The following is a 24,446-nucleotide window of genomic DNA, read 5'->3' as shown; positions in this document are numbered from 1 at the left end:
TAACACCATGTACTGTATATATATTCATCTTATCTGGAGGCCTTTCTCCCCTGTAAACCTTTTACATCACAGGGAATGAAATCAACCACTAAACTAATATTGGGGAAAAAGTGTATTTAAGACCCCCATTACACCTTTGTGATTGAATGCACATGTCAACGCATGCACATAACCTTGCAGATGTTTTTGATAAAAAGCTAATTCACATATGTGCCCTGCATTGACGTGCATACGCATAAATGCAAGTTTGAGCTCTTTGTGTGTCCCTTTAAATCAAATATACATTAAGTTTGATGTTTTTCCAGCGCAAGGTAACCATCCCCACCCAGGGTAACTTCTGCTTTATCCAACATTTAATTTATTGTCAAATTCCAACAAAGTAGAATGCATTAAAACGTGCATAGAAAACCTAGCAGTGTATGATTATTGGTTATTTATTATAAAATTATAATTTTTGTCTTCCTTATAGATTTCATACTTTCGCTAAAGTCCCTTTTTTTCGAGTACTTGTTTGCGGTGGCGATGGTACAGTTGGTTGGGTGCTTGGTGCACTTGAGGAAATCCGGCACAAATTGGCATGCACAGAACCATCTATAGCAGTCTTACCTCTAGGAACAGGTAATTCTACAACAGTTTGATGATGTAGCAGTTGCTTTCTAGAAGAAAACACTCCCAAAAAAAGTCTATATATACAAAGTATGTGTAATATATATATTTGTTCATACTTTTACACACTGGCCATTTCCAACATTCCCTTGAAAATGTGTAGGTAGATTCTAAGGTTGCCTCATTTTGATTCAGCTAAACCAAACACATGTCCAATAGTGGAAATAGATGTAATAGGTAAAATTGCCATTCTGGACAGAAAACATATTTTAATCACAATACCTTTCTGATTTATGTGTTGTTTTTTTATTTTAAGCAACGAGATGTGAAACACGTCCATTTTTGGAAATCACCTTTACTGATACTATGATATGTTATGAATGTCTTTATACTACACTAGGGAGGCTGCCGACAATTTGCAGGATACTGTCAGAAACTACGTACATGCTACAAACGACTGTTAGAAATCACTACCATGTAAAAAGAGTCTGAAAGTTTTGCAGAAAAACAAGAGAGTTGTCCAAGTACTTTATTGTGTGAGTTTATGAAGGCTTAGCAAAAGCCCTTGTTTTCCCTCTAAATTTTTCTTGGCAGCTTCTCATGCATAAGAACCAAGATTGCTGCAAACTAGCTGCCAATTTAACCTTAAGGGAGGTTGACAGAATTTACAGCATTAAAGAAAAATGATAATGCTCCAGTACACAAATCAAGGGCCCTACACAGATTTCCTTGGAGGCTTTGAATTGTACAAAAAGATATGGTATCTGGTAACCTTCCTTACAGGTGTTTTAACCACTTCAGCCTTTGTACCTTTTAATCCTCTTATGGACCAGAGCAATTTTTACAATACCACTGCGATACTCCTTACGGGCGGCTCCTACAGGCACAGCGATGTACATGTACTCTGGCCACTTCTGGGTACAGGACACATGCGCACAGGGCTCTGTACAGAGGGAAGGATCTCTTTCTTCTCCCTGGAATAAAGATTCTTCGTGAAAAAAAAAGACACACACTTAACCCCCTGAATGCCCGGAGATGTTAACCCCTTCCCAGGGCCCCATACAGCCTTACTGAAATGCCAAGGACGTGATGCTTTGCAGCCATAACAGAAATGATACCCCCATTGAACAAGACCCATTTAGGTGAATAGCACTGCAGTGCAAATGCTTTTCAATTCCGCTCAAAGCATGTGGTTGCGGTGCGCTAGTGCGGGATTAAAGCAGGTGGCGAGGAGGCAATATGCCTGCTCACCACCTGTCAATTTCCCTCTGAAGAACGTTCCGAATGCTGACTGCTCTTCAGCGAGCAAAACACATTAGAACAAATCCTTAATTTTTTCTAAATAGACCCCTGAGGTCTTACATTTGAGACTGATAGCAGGGCCTGAGAACAGAGATTCCCCAGTCACTTTTTCTACAGCCTCAGCTGCACTCGACAGTGAAGTAATTGGAAGGATTTTGAGACTCCTTGGTTATTCACAAACTAAAGCATAGTTAACATGGTTTACTATGGTTCGGTGATGAATGTAAACAGAAGCGATTGGTACCAATCACTCACTGTGTTCATTCATGAATGGAAGAGGACTGTAAATAGGACATATTTACTGGCTCTTCATCCTGAAAAATCTCTCTATGCGCCCACAGAATAGAAGAGGAGGGAAACCGGAACTGCTGTAGGGTTGGGGTATGAAAAGCGGGGGGGGTGGGGTCACAGATAACAATCCCCCTGCAGCACGGCCAGGGGGAGAAAAAGGAGGTGAAGCTGGCAGCTCTGCAGGGGATGCCACAACAGTAAGCAATAAGACAGTGCAGCCAGCGCTCCCTGGTGGCCCTGTGTGTGTTTGTGTGACATCCAAATCATCCGACATTATTGTTGGAACCTGACACTTATGAGGAGAATTTTTATTTTCTATTCCCCCCCCCCCCCCAATGGCTGTATGTTACTTCTAACAGTAGTGTATTGCAGGTTGCAAACAGTTGGACATGGCACAATTTGTAAAAACTTCAGAATCCCAGGAGCTGACTATGCAGTAAAGAAGGTGCATGCTGTAAAGGGATTATTCTTATCTAGAGAATCTGCAGTATTTTGAATTATCTTTTTTTTTTCTCTTTTTTTTAGCAAGTCATATGTTTATTAACTGCCTCAGATCTTCACTGCTTCATGTGCCAAATGTTTCACGGCAGCCATTTCTCTTCTAGGTAATGATCTGGGTAGAGTTCTGCGATGGGGAGCAGGTTACAGTGGCGAAGATCCATATTCCATCCTTTTATATGTTGATGAAGCAGAAAATGTTCTTATGGATCGCTGGACAATACTTCTTGATGCTCAGGAGGTTGTTGACTCCATGGAAAATGGTATTTCAGAACCGGAGCCACCAAAGGTATGGTTACTTTATTTCTTTGCAAGGGAACCTGTCAGTTTTAATCAAATCTCCAGAATTCAGAGGACCGAGTGAGCTGTGTACCTAAAGTGACATAACGGTTAATTTTAATCTTAACCACAATGATGTTAACTACTGTTTGTGGGCGCAATATTTTACTTTGTTTTTATTTTTTTGGTTAACTGCACTATGAGCCTGTGCGCTCTTTTGTTATTTTTTAGCCAGCTTTATGCAGCACATTTTCTTCTCTAGGTCCTCCCCACTCAGGAAATAGGTTTCGCCTATTCCATGTAAACAAAGGTACACAAGCCAGGAAAAAGGGGACAAAAGGAGGTATTGTGCTGTAACTAAGTACACAGCACACTTGGCCTTGACTTTCGCAGATTATTGCAGTATTAAAGCCTAAAAGTAACAATCGGCCTTTACATAAAGCTGTATGCAAATAGTGTAAGTAATGTCTTTTTTTTTTTTTTTTTTTTTTTACTCAGGCATGTGCCCTATGCAGAGTAGTAGGGTAACTGGTGCTGTGCCCAGGCCAAAGTGTGTGCACTAAGGGCACCTGACACTGTCTGACTGTTGCACGTGCAGCAGTGGCTCCTGTCTTTCTGAGATCTAACAGTTTTCAAAGCCTAGTATTGCACAGGCTAGGCACAGTTTTAGATCTTAGAAAGTCAGAAGCCACTACTGTGCATGCACCTGCCGCAGCGTCTGTACTGTATATGTGCCACTGCTCCAAAATACTGAATGGCATGTTAATATTTTAGCCTGGGGCAGGGTTAAGAGAGGGTTCATGGAAGAGGGCAGGTATTTCCCTTTCAGGCCTGTTTTATTAAGCAGCTGGCCAGAGAGGCTGGTTGATGGCTGTTTTACTATCTGTGGTGAGGAGACCTGAATGCTGCCTGGAAGACTCTATAAGTGGACTTTGATCTACTCCTCTGGCATCACCTTTCCCTGGTGTAACGGCTACCCAGTGGTGTGAGGGTCTCAGCCGTTGGAGAAGTCCTTTTCCCTGGCAAGCTGCGATATGCAAGTACCGCCGGTATATCCCATCGAACGCCCTTCCAAGAAACGAGACGGGCTAAGTTTGCAGAGTCAAGCAGACTGACTCTATTTGGCATATTTCACCTGCTTATATCTGCTTACAACTGTTACAAGAACAATGACAGTTTCCGCCCTCCCTTCACCCAGTAGGGGGCTTCAACACAGACCCCCTGAAACAATGACATCTCCTTGAATTAATCACTTGACCAGTCTCTAGACGCTTCGGCACCGCAAACCACTTAACATTTTCTGGCCAGGCACATTCCTTTCTCAATAGAATTCAATTAACCTTTAAAACAATTATCACTCACACATAATCCCCATCAGCATACACCTCACAGGGGGGCTGTTATCTACATAAAAGAGAGTTCTCATTAGCTATGCGAAGGGAACATTAGCATTCAGCAATGAAAGAGACTTGTCCAATTAACCCTTTGAGCTCAGAATACAATGTGGTACATCCAATTGTGACAAGCCATGCAGTTCCTTGTAGTCCTCCCTGCATGAAGATTATAACTGTCCCGGCAGCATGCATATGTCCGTTACACCTGGGGCCTGTCCGATCAGAGCAGGGTGACCACACTTCCTGAATCAAGTAACGCTACCACCTCCTGTCCATTGACCCGCAACACACACTCATACGGATTCAGGCTGGTTGCAGCACATACTGCATAGGCATACATGGAATGATGTTGACCCATGTCACATTCTGTTGGCTCCTCCCGTCTTTGACACTGGGCTGCCACATGGCCCAGTTAGTCACAGGACCAACAGTGAACCTCACAGGGTTCCCTTTCCCCTGCCAGCTCTCAGAAGGGTTTGACGCTATACTGCATAGGCATACATGGAATGATGTTGACCTATGCCGTATTCTGTTGGCTCCTCCTGTCTTGGACACTGGGCTGCTACATGGCCCAGTTAGTCGCAGGACCAACAGTGAACCTCACAGGGTTCCCTTTCCCCCTGCCGGCTCTCAGAAGGGTTTGACGCTGGGGTCCTTCTGGCAGTTGTGTTATGCACCCGAGCAGACACCATGCGGTCAACAGGTGCCACCTTGGTGCTGGAATACACTTCCTTGGTTCGACCCAGCTCTCTGGTGACGGAGGGACCCTCATGGAAACTTTCTGCACAGCTGTAGCGTTTAACAGCAGCAGCCATCTCGTCCAGGGGCTAAGGTTCCGACTGAGCCACCCATGGAGCTCCCTAGAAAGACCATGCAGAAAACAGTCCAGTGCAACTCGCTCCGCAATCTGAGTGGGTGTCTTCTCCTCTGGTTTTAGGTGATACAGCTGCGCACGGGCAGGCTTGGTCTTGTCTGGCATGGCATGAACTCGGTTTGACCGCAAAGCCAGTCACTCCCAGCCTGGCTTGTATTTCCGCCTTTAGCAGTTTATAGTCCTGTATGTAAGTCACAGTATGCCTTGTTGAGGAAAGGAGCCAACACATCAGCCCTATCTTTCTCAGGCAGTCCTTTCCTTGTGCAATCTGCTGAAACATCACCAAATAAGCTTCAACATTATCTATGGCCGTCATCTTTTGCAGGGTCCTCTGTACTGCCTTCCGTGGGTCACCCATCATAATAGGGCTACCTCTGTAACAGCACTGGTGAACGGAGTGAACCACAACTGCTGTTCGCAAGGACTTCAATGCGATTCTCTATGCGACAACTCGGTATTAGGCCCCAGGTGGCACTCCTCGCAACAGGAGTTTGGGGGATCTATACATCATCTTTGTGTCCCATAAAAAAAGGCGTTGAGCTACTAAGCATGGAAGCATTACAACATGCGACCAGAGCTTAGCGTTTAAAAATTATAGTTCAAGGTCAATATCCCAATACACCACTACATGCAGGTGATTATCAGTAAGGAACCCCAGGCGTCACTCCTAGCAACAGGAGTTTGGGGGTTCTCTACATCATATCAACCTTGGCATGTAGAGATGTATTGGGCCACTAGGGGAGATGCTATGAAATAGCATCAACCCCTAGCATAGAAAAGTTAGAGCGAACCTGTTCAAACAATTAGAACAAGGATTATGAGGATTTGTACTTATGTCCAACTCGTAGTAAATAGAAGTTGTATATGACAGGTACTTTAGTTGAGTAATAGTACTTGCGTATGAGAGGCAATATAGCTCAGGTAATTATAGTAGCATACTTGAGGTAATTATTGTAGATCTAATATGAGGCAGTATAGCTCAGGTAAATATATTTGCAGACATGTGCTATAATTAGAGATGTAGCAATGGTTACATATGAGAGGCAATATAGCTTGGGTATTTAGCGTAGCATACTTGAGGTAAATATTGCTGTCATAATTAAGAGGTAGCTGTCCCTTTTAAGGTACTCCTTTGCAATAAGCTTTAGCACAATAGTATCTCCCAGAAGATATAGTAATATCCACACGGTATTTATAATACTACAATTGTTATAGATGAAACATTAGAATTGGATCTTCCTATAGTACTACAAATGAAGAAATGACTACTTATCCGTTTGTAGGTATCTCTATGGAGGAGATGGAATGTCCATGGTGCAAGGTGTTCAAGGCATGAAGGTAGTTCCCAGCAATGCTGTTGTTGTAGAGGAAGTCTTAGCAGCAAAGTAGTAGTTGTTTCCTGGAGCGGTGTTTCCGGCAAAGGGAGCAAAGGCAGCATCATGTGTAAGATAGCTGAGCTGACAGGCTACGGCTGACAATAATAGAACGCCGGCTGTATCTCCATTGAATGCCTTTATAGGGAGGAGATCAGGTGCAGTGAATTGCACTGATTTCAACTTCCGCGTTCCACGCTGGAACGCAGGGCGGCGCCGGCGCCGTATGCGTTCCAGCATGGAACGCATTACGGTGCCGAAAGCACCTGTATATTAGCAATGGAACAGGCGCATGGAGCACCTGTTACAACCTCTCACCATTTTAGCCTGCTGGGTTACTGCCTTCTATAAACCTGTTATCTGTTCCACCAGTAAGTGGTTTGTCTCTTGTTGCGCAGCGACTGCCTGTGCATTAGCAATTAGCTCCTACATTGTTTTTTTCCGATTGTTTTTATAATCTGTGCAGCTTTAACCCAGGACATGGGACTGGTCTGTTCCCCTCAAACTGACCAATGCATTCTCCACCAATTGTCTGGATCAGAAGGGTAAACAGGTTGCTGGGAGACGGTTTGATCAACTTAAAATTTGCTTTGTTAAGCATGAAACAAAAAAAAAAAAAACAGATTTGTCTTCAAATACAGTTCACACACACACAGCAGGTAAATTCCGTTTAGCACAACACATGCTTATAGGGCTAACTTTCAGTGTTTTAGCCACAGTAGATGCAATAACTAAAGTCTTTTACAAGCCAGCTTCACCCAGCAAGTCAAAGTCCACGCATGGAGCCTTCCAGACAGTATTCAGGCCTCCTCACTACAGATGGCAAAACAGCCATCAACCAGCCTGCTTAATAAACAGGTCTGAAGGGGAAGTATCTGCCCCCTTCAATTAACCCTTTCTTAACCCTGCCCCAGGCTGACTCTCTAAAGGGTTGCAACCCCTACTGCGAATGCATCAACTGGGCACAGCATCAGGGGCCCCTACTTTGCATGCATCCAACACACAGGCCACCAGTCGATGATAGCGCACAGATTGGGGTGTTACCAAGGAGATAAAAGTGACACCCTTTAGACAGAGGAAACTTTCATAGAATGGTAATGCTCTAGAGACTGCACAAAACTGGGAACAGGAATATCACTTTAAGGTGTACGTTTAATAAACCGTGATAAGCGGAGATCATGATGATCACGGCTGATCACTGCTTATCACAGAGCATTGCCGGTTTAATAAACTGTGATAAGGAGCAGAGAACACATTCTTCACTTCACATCACAGCACATGGATGTTTTGTCACAAACGGCCAGTTTAATAAACCGTGATCTGAAGATTTCACAGCTCTTCACCTGAAATATCTCCCTTCCAGATTCACCAGCTCAGAGGTGGAGAATCTGGGAGAGAAGCTGGTGTGATAAGAGGAAGAAGGCTTATTTCTTCCTAATTTCAACACCAGTGGGTTAAAAATGAATATTAACAACAATATACGTGTGTGTGTGTGTGTGTGTGTGTGTGTGTGTATGTATATATATATATATATATATATATATATATATATATATATATATATATATATATATATACATATACACACACACACACTATATAACACGTGTGTGTGTGTATATATGTGTATGTGTGTGTATATACATACACATACACACACATACACACACATATATATACCGTATTTATCAGCGTATACGCGCACTTTTTTTCCCTTAAAATCAGGGCAAAATTGTGGGTGCGCGATATACGCCGATACTTGCTTCCCGCACTGTGTTTGAACTTTGCCGCCGATCCCTGCTTCCCACGCTGTGTTTGAACGCTGCCGCAGACATATACCAAGCGCAGTATACTCGGGTACAGTCGGCCAGGCTCGGCTCCCTTCTAGGTTATGCGAGAGGAGCCGAGCGTGCCCGAGTGTACTGCGCTCGGTATATGTCGGCGGCGTTCAAACACAGCGCGGGAAGCAGGGATCGGCTCAGAGACAGCGCAGGTCGCAGACGGACGCCAGACCGGACAAGGCCGCCGATGGACGCCAGGCAAGACACCAAAACTGTAAGTAATAAAAAATAAATAAAATTCAGGAATTTCACGTCCAGAGTAGGGGTGCGTGCTATACGCGGGTGCGCACAATAGGCTGATAAATACGGTATATATGTGTGTGTGTATATATATATATATATATATATATATATATATATATATATACACATACATACATATGCACACACACATACATACAGTATTTATATATATATATGTAATTTTATATATATATATATATATATATATATATATATTTATTATCACATGTCTGAAAACATTAATTACATGTTCTTTTAAACGTTAGTTTCACTGTTTGAATTCGGCTGCACCATAATCTCACAAAATCTCACGAGATTACATGCAGTCCACCCACTTTTACACAGATCTCGGCTGTTTTCAGAGAAAAAACTTCACCTCTGTTCACCATCTGAGAACTGAAGTTCTCAGTTTATTAAACCGGCTGCAGAGGAGATAATTCTCCTCATGAGAACTGCCGTGAACTGCTGTGAACTGAACGGAGAAAAAACTTCACAGTTTATTAAACGGACACCTAAATTAAAGAACACTTGTTCTCTCTTATGTATGCCAGTCCCCATTCTTGGCTATCAGTACTCGCAGAAGCCATTTAGTGTGTGCTCACCATCTGCTTATCTAAGCACATGCTACTTTATAATTATACACTTCCTATCTGTCTGAAGCCAAGCAGAGATTTGCTAAATTGTATAACTGTATTTAAGTAAGTCCACTTTAAATCTGATTTAGTAGATGGTTACTAAATGAAATCCTTCTCCTAGCTCTCTTGATTTTAAAGAGAAACTGCAGTTTGCTCACATAATTTGTGATACACACACTGTGATTCTGTAGAAATATGTGTGTGTGTGTGTGTGTGTGTGTGTGTGTGTGTGTGTGTGTATATATGTATGTATGTGTGTGTATGTATGTATGTATGTATGTATGTATGTATATAAAATAATATGCTGCAGAAATCTCCCTTCACTGAGTTTGGCTGCAATCATTTTAACTGTGGGCAGCTGAAGCTGCTTCCTGTTCACTTCCTGGATTTACACAGACGCACAGAGACACACCCCCACTTAGCACATTGCCATAATGTAAATGTAAATCATTTAAATGCTTACAGTATTTAGGATTTTAGCCATTTTGAACCCAATGAATAGACTTGTGAGCACACTCACAAGTATTACACTATGTATATTTTGTGTTAACCTCTTCTGAGTGTTAAAGCCCATCTGTGGGGAAGGTTTAACCCTTGCAGTGAATGGGGCAGCCCCACTGCAAGTGAGCAAGGGTAAAATCACCACTGTGTTACTTGTGACAGAGCAGCAATATGCAAGTCTGAATATTTTTGTGAGTAATGGTTAAATGTTTAGAAAGACTCATGCCAATGTACAATGGATGGAGCACATAAAATCCATTTAAACCTTAGGAATGTAATGTTAACACTGTGCCTATGTACAGTACATTGTATGGTCCCTTAGTAACAGGCAGGAATCTCTCCAGCTTCCTGCTGCTGAAGGTTAGAGGGAGGGAAGGGCTGTCAGTCTCTGTCGCCAGCAATAGGAAAAGCCAAAAGGATGCCTGGAAGGTTGTGATGAGAAAGCTGGCAGTGACGTCGGCAGTGATTGTATGCCCCTTTGGCTTCATCTCACCCACTGTCCTGCATTCTGCATAAGAGCAGTATAACTATCAATTGACTGCACACAAAAAACAAACAAGGTGTTTGTCCTGCTTTTCTCTTTCCAAAATTCATATACAATGTTTAAACCGAAAATCAGAAATGTAATATATTGCAGCTTACAAATCATTGGATGTTGTGGCTGCATTATTTTTCCTAGCACCATGTGGCTTGTGGTGCATTTTTAAAAAATGGGTCAGGGACTTCTTTTCCCACGTTTCACACAGGTAGTGCAACCCACTAAAATCAATGGGCTGACCCTCCTGAGATGTGCGCACACACAGATCTGACCCAAATTGCATATCACAATCCCATTCTTACATCAGTGTCCTCCGTCCCCACTGCACATCAAGTCTTCCTTTACATCACTGTTTCTTCCCTTCACATTACTCTCCTCAGCCCTCCCACCTCCCTGCATCCTAGCAACTAATCGCCTGCTTGTTAACTCGGGCAGCTCCTGACCTCCATCCAGCAGTGTGCTACCTCCCGCTGTCAGCTCTGTGAGGATGACAGCGGTGATTATTGAAAGGAAGAACTGGCTTCTAAATGGCGAAACCGTGGCAGTCCTGGATAGGACAGTGACTGTATCTGGATGTGGGCCACTGTGCGCCATTTAGTGATGCCTCTTGTAGTGTAATACTGGTGTAACACAGCAAAACAAAATAAAATAACAAGAAGGGAATTGTAGTTGTATTACCATCAGTTTAGAGCAAATTGTCCCTCCCACATTCACTTTTTTAGCTAGCTGAGAATTGCCCCGCCCACGTTTACTTGTATAGTTTGTTTAATTACTGGTACTTATACAGCGCTGTCAATTTATGTAGTGCATAAACACTATAGGGGGCAATGAAAAAAGGCATTTATTTATTACAAGTACTTGTATAGCACCAACAGTTTTACGTATTGCTTTACATATACTGTATATTGTGCATTTACATCAGTCACTGCCCTCAAGGAGCTTACAATCTAAGGCCCCTAACTCTCACATTCATACATACATATACTAGGGCCAGTTTAGACTGGAGCCAATTGGCCTACCAGCATGTCTTTGGAGTGTGGGCGGAAACTGGATCACCCAGAGGAAACCTACATAGGGAAAAACATACAAACTCCAGGCATGTAGCGCCATTGTTGGAATAAATGGTGATTTAACAGCTTTCCATTTTATTTGTACTCCACAACTAGTCAGACATCTGTTTTTTTGTTTTAGCATTTAACTATTAAAGTATACCTAAAGCCAAAACTGATTTATTTATTTATTTGCTTGTTTTTATTAGTATAGTATGGAAAGGTAAAAACCCTATTTTTTTTTTTTTCTATTAAAGATCAGCAAAAAAAATTGAAATCGCTTGTGTAGCTATAACCATAAACCCCTCACATATTTAACTAGCATTATGTAGCAATGTGCATACTTTAATTGGATGTAGAGAACACTTAAGGATGACATGTTTCATGTTTACCAGATTGTCCAAATGAATAACTATTGTGGAATTGGGATTGATGCAGAATTAAGTTTGGATTTCCACCATGCTCGTGAAATTGAACCTGGGAAATTCAATAGCAGGTAATCTTTTTCACTCACTAAATGCAGTTTAGCCTGTTGCTTTTGACATGTAGTGCCTACAATTATTTTTCTTTGTGGGTCATAACCAAACATTCTCAAGCATGCCATCCCAAGCAACTTCCAGCTCTTTGACTATAATCCGTTTAGTAGATGAGGCTTTCATTTGTTTGTTAAAGTAGATATTACCCAAATCACTAAAATGTCATATAGTAATACCTTGGTTTGCAAGTAACGTGGTATACGAGCAACATTTTTCTTTGAATTGTAACTTGATATTCTCGTGACCCTAAAGTCCACTGAGATTTTTTTAAATTCATTTGCATTTTAAGGGGAAAAAGTAAAAATCTGAAGAAAAAAAAGTGTGTTTTCTAGTTTGATCAGTAATGTTTTTAACCCAAGCACCATTAGGTTGGGTTCGCACTAGAACTTGCACACAGCAGGAGTCCGGTGAGTGCGGTTCATTCACCGTTTCATTCTGGTTAGTCCAGTCCATTCACAGTGCCTTCTTATTCACAGTTTTAGGTCCGATTTCAGACCAAATTTTGGGCTGAATTCGGACCTGAAATAGACCAAAAGACTCAAAGGGCTCCTGTGCAATTTGCAACAGAGCCGCTGCAGAGATGTGTGAACCGGCTCCATAGAGAACCGGTCACAATTTCCTGCTATGCGAATTGGATGCAGAGAAAGTGGCATTTTTCTTATAATGCATCAGTAATTTTATAGTTCTTACTGATTTTAAAATAAAACAGATATACCCTAAGAGCCCGGTTTACACAGGGGCAACACGATTTCCAGCATGACTTTGGGAGGCAACTTGGACACGACTTGAGTATAAATCATCAGGCAACTTACAAGGCAACTTCAAGTTGCCTCCAGGACAGTACAAGGCAACTTCAAGTTGCCTCCAGGACAGTACAAGGCAACTTCAAGTTGCCTCCAGGACAGTACAAGGCAACTTCAAGTTGCCTCCAGGACAGTACAAGGCGACTTCATGTTGCCTCCAGGACAGGAGGTTTTCCAGTGGCCAATCAAACAACAATCAGCTCTGTGGGAGGGAGGGGTTTGCCTGAGAAATGTAGGTTATCTTCCTGTATTGTTGCTTCAGTTAAGACAGTGATCCGACTTCTGAGGCGACTTCCATTGAAATCAATGGGTACAAGTTGCCTACAAGTCGGATTGAAGTAGTACAGGAACCTTTCTGAAGTCCGAGCGACTTCAGTAGTGTACATTAAGATGGCTCCCATTCACTTAAATTGATTTTCTCAACCACGTGACTTGTGGCAACTTCAATTCGGATCCCAGGTCGCTCCAGTGTGAACCGGCTCTAAACCACGTATTTTTAACTGTAAATCCTAAAGCTAACAATGTTAAAATAGAAACATGGAGCAGGAGATGCAAGTGTTAACCCTTTCATTTTAACCTGTATAATCACTATTTTAGTTAAAAAAAAATGTCCTGGTTAATTAAGTTAATTCCCTGTGCACACAATAAAAACTTTTCTCTGTCAGCTGTAGCACTCTCAAATCTGTCTGACAGGGAATTTGGAAGATAAGATGGCTACTATGGTACTTGTTTGTTGTTGTTTTGGCTTGAAATGTTACATTGAATTCTCACTGAGATTGTCAGTCAGAGTGATCATTCAGTAAAAAAGGCTTCAGACTAGCTCCCAGTCATAGGATCTCATGCCGCGTACACACGATCATTTTTCGTCATGAAAAAAACTTTGTTTTAAAAAAATGTCATTTAAAATGACCGTGTGTGGGCTTCACATCATTTTTCGGGTTCTGAAAAACGAAAAAAAAAAATTCGAACATGCTGCATTTTTAAACAACGTTTTAAACTATTTAGTTTTTCGGGTTGTAAAAAATGATCGTGTGTGGGCTAAAACGACTTTAAAAACCCACGCATGCTCAGAAGCAAGTTATGAGACGGGAGCGCTCGTTCTGGTAAAGCTACCGTTCGTAATGGAGTAAGCACATTCATCACGCTGTAACAGACAGAAAAGCGCAAACCGTCTTTTATTAACACGGAATCAGCTAAAGGAGCCCCAAGGGTGGCGTCATCCGCATGGAACTTCCCCTTTATAGTGCCGTTGTAAGTGTTGTACGACACCCCGCTTTGCTAGAGCATTTTTTAAAAACGATGGTGTGTGGGCAACGTCGTTTTAATGATAAAGTTGGAAAAAATTAGTTTTTTCTAAATGCCGAAAAACGTTGTTTTTTTTTTATGCCGAAAAATGATCGTGTGTACGCGGCATCAGACTGTGCACATTAGCTGAGCAGGACATAATAAAAGATAAGAGAGTGCAGGGCATACAAGATACTTCCTGTGCACAGAGGAGGGGGTTTCATGGACGTTTGTAAGACACCCAAGGTAGGCAACTGGTTAAAACTTTGATCCTTTTACTGCTCATATTGCCCCCGGACCTCTGTATACACATACACTTTATACTGTACTGTATTTTGCATTGCCGTAATAATTTTTATATAAATACATGGATGTGGAACGAATCATCTGAGTTTCCATTATTTCTTATGGGGAAATTTGCTTTGATATGAGTGCTTTGGATTACAAGCATGTTTCTGGAACAAATTATGCCTGCAATCCAAGGTATTACTGTATATGCTCAAGCAAGTAATACAATTAGCATGATAAAGATTTTATTATTTAGAACGTGTCTATATAATCTTTTGAACAATGCAGCCTTTATTAAAAGAATACCTGGTAATGTTGACATGAAGCTCCTGGTTCAGGCACTTTCCAACTTTAGGATGACAGTATGCATCCAACTCTGTTCCTACCTTGCATGTCTGACAGGGGACAAGGGCTGGAGGGGATCAGCAGCAGTGGAATGAAAATAGTACTTTATAAGAAAAACAAAAAAACATGGAAATGGATAATGGTCACCATAATTTAGCAATCTAAATGTCATCCAGCTAGGACCTAAATCTACTTGTATTGCATTTACCAGAGCCATCACTTTTAAACCATGCAATTTGAAGTGAATTGTCCCAAATCATAGGATTTGGACCAGTTTACTTCAATCTCTAACCCCTCATGACTTATCTGGCTGTTGTGTTACATGCTGTCAGTTTGGGATCCCTCTATAAGAAGCATTAATGACGGTAGTGACTCCTGCGTGATGCAGAGATTTAAAACTGTTACACGCTTTAGAGTTAAAGTAGAACCATAGGCAAAACTTTTTATTTTATTTTAGATAGACAAAGAGAAGGTAACCCCTGTCATATTTTTCGCCATCTGTGTCCAATTGAGATTGCCCTTCACTTCCTGTCCCATAGCCAAACAGGAATTAAGAGGAAATGCCTGTAAATCTATTACTTTTCTGGGGACAACCTAAAATGTGGGTAATTTCTTTGACTTTCAATGATAATAGTAAACAGGACAAATCGAGAGGGTTAATCTCCTTAAGACCCCTTTCACACTGAGGGCGTTTTACAGGCGCTATAGTGTTAAAAATAGCACCTGCAATCCGCCCTCAAACAGCTGCACCATTCATTCCAGTGTGAAAGCCCCAGGACTTTCAAACTGAAGCGGTGCGCTAGCTGGACCGTAAAAAAAGTCATGCTACTCGCATCTTTGGAGCGGTGTGTTTACTCCATTGAAATCAATGAGACAGCGCGGCTATACCGCTGGCAATGTGCTGCTGCAGCAGCGCATTGCGGGCGGTTTTAACATTTTCTCGGGCCGCTAGCGGGGGTTAAAAGAGCCCGCTAGCAGGCAGAAATTTGCCGCAAATTCGCCCATAGGGTCGGCAGTAAAAATAGCGGAGTTTTACCCCAGACGCTATGGGCTCAGTGTGAAAGGAGTCTAACAGAAGCACAGATGGCAATAAAAACTGACAGGCGCTCCAATCCTTCTCCCCTAAAAAAAAAAAAAAGTTTAACTTTAAGAAAACATTTTTTAACAATGTGTTGCAATATATATTCTAGCTCTGTAGCATTATAAACCGCCACTGGGGAAAAATGTTCATTTTTTGCTTTTAGAATATAAGGCCCATACAGTGCCTTGAAAAAGTATTTTATACCCCTTGAAATTTTCCACATTTTGTCATGTTACAACCAAAAATGTAAATGTATTTTATGTGATAGACCATGGGTCTTCAAACTACGGCCCTCCAGTTGTTCAGGAACTATAATTCCCATCATGCCTAGTCATGTCTGTGAATGTCAGTGTGTTACAATGCCTCATGGGATGTGGAGTTTTACAACAGCTGGAGGGCCGTAGTTTGAGGATCCCTGTGATAGACCAACACAAAGTGGCACATAATTGTGAAGTGGAAGGAAAATTATAAATGGGTCAATACTTTGTAGAACCACCTTTCTCTGCAATGACAGCTGCAAGTCTTTTTGGGAATGTCTCTACCAGCTTTGCACATCTAGAAAGTGACATTTTTGCCCATTCTTCTTTGCATAACAGCTCAAGCTCTGTCAGATTGGATGGAGAGCAATTGTGAACAGCAATTTTTAAGTCTTGCCACAGATTCTTAATTGGATTTAGGTCTGGACTTTGACAGGGCCAATGAATATGCTTTGATCTAAACCATACCATTGTAGCTCTGGCTGTATGTTTAGGATCGTCCTGCTGGAAAGTGAACCTCCACCCCAGTCTCAAGTCTTTTGCAGACTCTAGCAGATTTTCTTCTAAGATTGCCCTGTATTTGGTTCCATCCATCTTCCCATCGACTCTGACCAGCTTCCCTGTCCCTGGTGAAAAAAAGCATCTCCTCAACATGATGCTGCCACCACCATGTTTCACAGTGAGGATGGTGTGTTCAGGGTGATGTGCCGTGTTAGTTTTCCACCACATATAGTGTTTTTTTCTTTTAGGCCAAAAAGTTTAAATTTTGGTTTCATCTGACCAGAGCACCTTCTTCCACATGTTTGCTGTGTCCCCCACATGGCTTCTTGCAAACTGCAAACAAGACGACTTATGGCTTTCTTTCAACAATGGCTTTCTTCTTGCCACTCTTCCATAAAGGTCAGATTTGTGGAGTGCATGACTAATAGTTGTCCTGTGGAAAGATTCTCCCTCCTGAGCTGAGGATCTTTGCAGCTCGTCCAGAGTTCCCATGGGCCTCTTGGCTGCTTCGCTGATTAATGCTCTCCTTGTCTGGCCTGTCAATTTAGGTGAACAACCATGTCTTGGTAGGTGTCATACTCTTTCCATTTTCGGATGATGGATTGAACAGTGCTCTGTGTGAGATGTTTAAAGCTTGGTATATTGTATATATATCATAACCAAACCCTGCTTTAAACTTCTCCATCACTTTATCCCTGACCTGTCTGGTGTGTTCCTTGACCTTCATAATGCTGATTTTTTTTCACTAAGGTTCTCTGAGAAACCTCTGAGGGCTTCACAGAACACAGTATTTACTAATTAATTAAATTAATAACTGACTTCTGAAGGCAATTGGTTCCACTAGATTTTAGTTAATGGTATCAGAGTAAAGGGGGCTGAATACAAATGCACGCCACACTTTTTAAATATTTATTTGTAAGAAATGTTGAAAACTATTTATCATTTTCCTTCCAATTCACAATTTTGTGCGACTGTTGGTCTGTCACATAAAATCTCAATAAAATACATTTACCTTTTTGGTTGTAACCAAGGGGTATGAATACTTTAAGGTACTGCAAGTCAAACAATTACTACTTGCATCACAGCTTTAAGGTGGCGTTCCAGTCTTTTTTCAGTTAATTAAAAGTCAGCAGCTACAAAAAGTGTAACTGCTGACTTTTAATAAACATACTCGCCTGTTCCACGGTCCAGCGATACGGCGGCCCGAAGCCTCGCTCCTCTCCCCGCTCCTGTCCTCGGAGCTTTCATTATTACTGTGGGCGCCCGGCTGTGAAAAGATTGTGGCTTCACAGCCAGGGGCGCACTGCGCTGCACTCTTCTAGTGTCCAGGCAATCTTCTAGGACCTGTGACGTGTCCCAGAAGTTTGCAGAGAGTTAGAAGCCACCTAGGGGGAGAAGAGGAGTCTCCTAGGTGGCCAAGCAACGGAAGGAGGAAGTGGGACAAGAAGTGCCTGTCAAAACCAAGTATCCACTCCCCCCCAAAAAAGTTACATGTCATGTAAGGGGCAAGGAGTGCTTAAAGCGAAAGTTTAACTTTTCAACTTTTTAACTTTTCAAAATGGATATTATCTAGGTACAGACACATTGGGCCAGATCCACAAAAACCTGACGTAACTTAAAAAATCCAATTTAAGTTACACTGCCTTAAAGTTTCTACCTAAGTGCCTGATCCACAAAGCACTTATCTAGAAATTTCAGGCTGTGTAACTAAAATTCCGCCGGCGCAAGGCGTTCCTATTCAAATGGGGCGAGTCCCATTTAAATGAGGCGCGCTCCCGCGCCGGCCGTACTGCGCATGCGCGCCGGCCGTACTGCGCATGCGCGAAGTTACGTTACGCCGAGTTTTGAGGATCGCGACGGCTTAAAGTTGCGTCGGGGATAAAAAAAATGACAGCGGCATGCATTCCTGAGGGAGAACTCCATGCCCATTTTCAAAGAAAAAAACGGCATGGGTTCCCCCCCCAGGAGCATACCAGGCCCTTAGGTCTGGCATGGGTTGTAAGGAGACCCCCCCACGCCGAAAAATTGACGTAGGGGGTCCCCCTACAATCCATACCAGACCCGTATCCAAAGCACGCTACCCGGCCGGCCAGGAAGGGAGTGGGGACGAGCGAGCGCCCCCCCCCCCCTCCTGAGCCGTGCCAGGCCGCGTGCCCTCAACATGGGGGGGGTGGGTGCTCTGGGGCAGGGGGGCGCACTGCGGGCCCCCCCACCCCAGAGCACCCTGTCCCCATGTTGATGAGGACAGGACCTCTTCCCGACAACCCTTGCCATTGGTTGTCGGGGTCTGCGGGCGGAGGCTTATCGGAATCTGGGAGTCCCCTTTAATAAGGGGGCCCCCAGATACCGGCCCCCCACCCTAAGTGAATGGATATGGGGTACATCGTACCCCTATCCATTCACCTGTAGGCAAAAAGTAAAATGTAGTAAACACACAACACAAGGCTTTTTAAAATAGTTTATTATTCTGCTCCGGAGGCCCCCCCTGTCTTCGTTATTAGCTCAATTACCAGGGGGGGCTTCTTCTTCCACTCTCCGGGGGTCTTCTCCGCTCTCCGGGGGTCTTCTCCGCTCTCCGGGGGTCTTCTCCGCTCTCCGGGGGGCTTCTTCCATCTTCTCCCCTCTTCCGCTCTTGACTCGGCGAACCCCGGTTCTTCTTCAGCTCTCCGGTGCCTTCTTCTTCAGCGCTGGCTGCCTGCTATGTTTGTGTGTTAGCTCGATTTCAAACAGGCAGCCGGCGCGGTCTTCTGTGGCGTCATCTTCTCTTCTGGTCTTCTGTTCTTCCGATGTTGCCTCGTCGCCTGTTGTCGCTGTAATGATGGAAGCGCGCCTTGCATCACATTTATATAGGCATCACCGTCCCATCATGCTCCGGTAGGTACCCACGTGGTGGGTGCACGTGGGTAGGCACCCACCACGTGGGTACCTGCCGGAGCATGATGGGACGGTGATGCCTATATAAATGTGATGCAAGGCGCGCTTCCATCATTACAGCGACAACAGGCGACGAGGCAACATCGGAAGAACAGAAGACCAGAAGAGAAGATGACGCCACAGAAGACCGCGCCGGCTGCCTGTTTGAAATCGAGCTAACACACAAACATAGCAGGCAGCCAGCGCTGAAGAAGAAGGCACCGGAGAGCTGCAGAAGAACCGGGGTTCGCCGAGTCAAGAGCGGAAGAGGGGAGAAGATGGAAGAAGACCCCCGGAGTCCGGAGAAGCCCCCCCCCCGGAGAGCGGAAGAAGAAACCCCCCCCGGAGAGCGGAGAAGACCCCCGGAGAGCGGAAGAAGAAGCCCCCCCTGGTAATTGAGCTAATAACGAAGACAGGGGGGGCATCCGGAGCAGAATAATAAAATATTTTAAAAAGCCTTGTGTTGTGTGTTTATTAACTTTTACTTTTTGCCTCCAGGTGAATGGATAGGGGTACGATGTACCCCATATCCATTCACTTAGGGTGGGGGGCCGGTATCTGGGGGCCCCCTTATTAAAGGGGACTCCCAGATTCCGATAAGCCTCCGCCCGCATACCCCGACAACCAATGGCAAGGGTTGTCGGGAAGAGGTCCTGTCCTCATCAACATGGGGACAGGGTGCTCTGGGGTGGGGGGGGCCCGCAGTGCGCCCCCCTGCCCCAGAGCACCCAACCCCCCCATGTTGAGGGCACGCGGCCTGGCACGGCTCAGGAGGGGGGGGGGCGCTCGCTCGTCCCCACTCCCTTCCTGGCCGGCCGGGTAGCGTGCTTTGGATACGGGTCTGGTATGGATTGTAGGGGGACCCCCTACGTCAATTTTTCGGCGTGGGGGGGTCTCCTTACAACCCATAACAGACCTAAGGGCCTGGTATGCTCCTGGGGGGGAACCCATGCCGGTTTTGTTTTTTACAAATTGACGTGGAGTTCTCCCTCGGGAAAGCATACCAAATGCCGTCGCTGGAATGGGCCTTTACAAGGTGTTACTAACTTTACACTTTGTAAAACGAGCCCTAATTTTACACTTGCAAAATAACACTTACGGCGCAAAAAGGAAGCTAGAAAGCTTTGTGGATCGCCTTAAGTGCTAATTTGCATACTAGCAACGGCATTTCGACTCGAAATGCCCCCAGCGGCGGATGCGGTACTGCATCCTAAAATTAGGCAGTGTAATTCAATTACACATGCCGGATCTTCTGTGTAACTTTGGAAAAAGCCTTTTGAGGATCGTTTCCAAAGTTACACACAGACTGAACAGCAGTTAAGTCGGAGTATCTCTTTTGAGGATAACCCCCATTATATTAATAACAAGTTTATTGGATTGGTAATAAATCAAGGTTTTCTGTTTTAAGGTTCCATAATAAAGGTGTCTATGTTAAAGCTGGTTTACAAAAGCTAAGTCACAATCGAAATTTACATAAAGACCTGAAACTTTTAACTTTTCAAAATGGATATTATCTAGGTACAGACACATTATATTAATAACAAGTTTATTGGATTGGTAATAAATCAAGGTTTTCTGTTTTAAGGTTCCATAATAAAGGTGTCTATGTTAAAGCTGGTTTACAAAAGCTAAGTCACAATCGAAATTTACATAAAGACCTGAAACTTCAAGTGGATCAACAAGAGGTGGAGCTGCCAAATATAGAAGGCCTCATCTTCCTAAATATTCCCAGGTAAATGAAATTCACCTTTATTCATCATGTGCTTCATTGTTGGTGTCAGTAGGAGGAATAGTCTCTCTTATCATTGTGAGGAATAGTGCCCCAAGGGCTGGATAACTGAAATCAATGGGCCACAGTTTGAAGACCAATGCCCTAGACCAGTGATGGCAAAGCTTGGCACCCCAGATTTTGGAACTACATTTTCCACAATGCTTCACTAAACTGCAGAGTGCATGAGCATCATGGGAAATGTAGTTCCAAAACATCTGGGGTGCCAAGGTATGCCATCACTGCCCTAGACAGACATAACAAGCAATTAACCCTTGAGGGGGGAGGGGGCAATACAACGGTGGATTTTTCATGAAGGACTTTTTTTATTTTATTTATTTTTTTATTCAAGGACAGATTCAGGTAGTTTGTTTGGAATGACAACTTTAGAATTCATGACAAGAAATATTTTTTTTTAAAATATTTTCCTACACTTCCTGTCTGGTAAAACAGTTAGAAGCTGATTGGTTACTATGCACATCTGCACCAGATTCTGTGTGCTTCAGTTTTAGTAAATCTCCCCGAATACTTTTCACTTTAAAACTATGGCTATTTTAGTGTTATTTAGGTGCTAAAGGCATTTACATGACTTTTTGAAAATGAGTTTTTAACAGTCAGAAAGTGTTATACATAATAAAGGACTAATTTTTCACTTCTTTTTTAATCAGCTGGGGCTCAGGAGCTGATCTTTGGGGCTCTGATAATGATAATCGATATGGAAAGCCAAGAATCGATGATGGATTGCTTGAAGTTGTTGGTGTAACCGGTGTAGTCCACATGGTAAGTAAAATTCCATGAACTGAAATGGTTTACATATGTATAGCTTACCATGTGTTTTTATACTATTTAAGTTAAACAACTTATTTCAAATTTCGTTTTTTCTTTTCATATCTTTGTGATTCGGTATGTGCAGTGTTTTCTCTGGATAATATAACATGAGCAAAATAAATATAGCTTTCTGGTGTTGCTGTGAGGTGCATTGTGCATGACAGCCACGTTTTGTATTTCAGTGATTGCAGCACTGTTTTCAGTCCTGTTAGTTGGAGTTTCTGTTATTAATTGGGAGTTTTGCTGTGCCTTTTGTAAGATCCATGATGAACCTGAATTTTTTATTTTTTTTTACCCTAGTTCTGAAAGATCCAAGAAGTTAGTAGATGATTTAGAGCTCCAGCATTCGACCAAACTGAAATACCAGACACTTTCTTTGACCGTTATTTACAGCATGTTCATCTCTGGTATATTATAAAATAACTGTCTTGTATTTCTAGGGCCAAGTTCAGGGAGGACTTCGATCCGGTATTCGAATTGCACAAGGATCATACTTCCGTGTAACACTTCTGAAGCCTATTCCAGTCCAAGTTGATGGGGAACCTTGGATCCAGCCCCCCGGCCAGATAATCATTTCTGCTGCAGGACCAAAGGTAGAGAAGCAGCTGCCTAATACGTCACTGTATTTGAATACACAAGGCCTCTTCCACGCAGAAACAGAGCATTTTTAGACATACAGATTTTATAAAAAATTTTCAGTAATCAGATATTTAGTCCAGCTCCCCTTAAGTCAATAGACAATTACAGTCACCATAATTGGAAACGGGAAACACATAATCTGCGAAAAAAAAGAAGAAAAAAAAACATATTGGGTAAATCATATATACGTGGAGTCGCCATGATATTAGGGTCTTCACCCTGATGAAGTTGGGTTTTTAACAATAGACCAACAAGTGGTAATCAAGGGAAATAAAGAAAATAAAGGGTAGAAGAGAAGGAAGAAAAAAAGGGAAAGGGTATGGGGGGAGAGGGGAGGGGGTGTATGGGGAGAGGGAGACATTTTTTTTTTTAATGTAATTGCAGACCATTGTTTTCAACATGCCTGTACGCACAGGCGTATAAACATGCCCTGCGTATACAGTGATGAAAATAAGTATTTGAACACCCTGCTATTTTGCAAGTTCTCCCACTTGGAAATCATGGAGGGGTCTGAAATTGTTATCGTAGGTGCATGTCCACTGTGAGAGACATAATCAAAAAAAAAATCCAGAAATCACAATGTATGATTTTTTTAACTATTTATTTGTATGATACAGCTGCAAATAAGTATTTGAACACCTGAGATAAACAATGTTAATATTTGGTACAGTAGCCTTTGTTTGCAATTACAGAGGTCAAACGTTTCTTGTAGTTTTTCACCAGGTTTGCACACACTGGAGGAGGGATTTTGGCCCACTCCTCCACACAGATCTTCTCTAGATCAGTCAGGTTTCTGGGCTGTCGCTGAGAAACACGGAGTTTGAGCTTCCTCCAAAGATTCTCTATTGGGTTTAGGTCTGGAGACTGGCTAGGCCACGCCAGAACCTTGATATGCTTCTTACAGAGCCACTCCTTGGTTATCCTGGCTGTGTGCTTCGGGTCATTGTCATGTTGGAAGACCCAGCCTCGACCCATCTTCATAGCTCTAACTGAGGGAAGGAGGTTGTTGCCCAAAATCTCGCAATACATGGCCCCGGTCATCCTCTCCTTAATACAGTGCAGTCGCCCTGTCCCATGTGCAGAAAAACACCCCCAAAGCATGATGCTACCACCCCCATGCTTCACAGTAGGGATGGTGTTCTTGGGATGGTACTCATCATTCTTCTTCCTCCAAACACGGTTAGTGGAATTATGACCAAAAAGTTCTATTTTGGTCTCATCTGACCACATGACTTTCTCCCATGACTCCTCTGGATCATCCAAATGGTCATTGGCAAACTTAAGACGGGCCTTGACATGTGCTGGTTTAAGCAGGGGAACCTTTCCGTGCCATGCATGATTTCAAACCATGACGTCTTAGTGTATTACCAACAGTAACCTTGGAAACGGTGGTCCCAGCTCTTTTCAGGTCATTGACTAGCTCCTCCCGTGTAGTCCTGGGCTGATTTCTCACCTTTCTTAGGATCATTGAGACCCCACGAGGTGAGATTTTGCATGGAGCCCCAGTCCGAGGGAGATTGACAGTCATGTTTAGCTTCTTCCATTTTCTAATGATTGCTCCAACAGTGGACCTTTTTTCACCAAGCTGCTTGGCAATTTCCCCGTAGCCCTTTCCAGCCTTGTGGAGGTGTACAATTTTGTCTCTAGTGTCTTTGGACAGCTCTTTGGTCTTGGCCATGTTAGTAGTTGGATTCTTACTGATTGTATGGGGTGGACAGGTGTCTTTATGCAGCTAATGACCTCAAACAGGTGCATCTAATTTAGGATAATAAATGGAGT

The 24,446-nt window shown here is 43.1% G+C and overlaps 1 protein-coding gene across 2 annotated transcripts in view; it reads left to right on the top strand.

Annotated features, from left to right (window-relative positions):
- DGKQ (diacylglycerol kinase theta) overlaps nucleotides 1-24,446 on the top strand; it is a 224,149-nt gene that overhangs the window by 196,493 nt on the left and 3,210 nt on the right. The window contains exons 17-22 of one of the 2 annotated variants that reach the window (XM_040361947.1): nucleotides 470-618; nucleotides 2,805-2,986; nucleotides 11,820-11,920; nucleotides 21,018-21,164; nucleotides 21,869-21,980; nucleotides 22,469-22,621. In XM_040361947.1, the coding sequence (XP_040217881.1) occupies nucleotides 470-618; nucleotides 2,805-2,986; nucleotides 11,820-11,920; nucleotides 21,018-21,164; nucleotides 21,869-21,980; nucleotides 22,469-22,621 (844 nt within the window). Of the gene's footprint in view, nucleotides 1-469; nucleotides 619-2,804; nucleotides 2,987-11,819; nucleotides 11,921-20,840; nucleotides 20,986-21,017; nucleotides 21,165-21,868; nucleotides 21,981-22,468; nucleotides 22,622-24,446 lie in introns of those variants that run through there. The other variant, XM_040361938.1, reaches the window with a different exon arrangement.

Source organism: Rana temporaria, chromosome 1 (genome assembly GCF_905171775.1).
Source record: "Rana temporaria chromosome 1, aRanTem1.1, whole genome shotgun sequence".
Classification (NCBI taxonomy): domain Eukaryota; kingdom Metazoa; phylum Chordata; class Amphibia; order Anura; family Ranidae; genus Rana; species Rana temporaria.
This window is presented reverse-complemented; position numbering and strand designations above follow the sequence as displayed.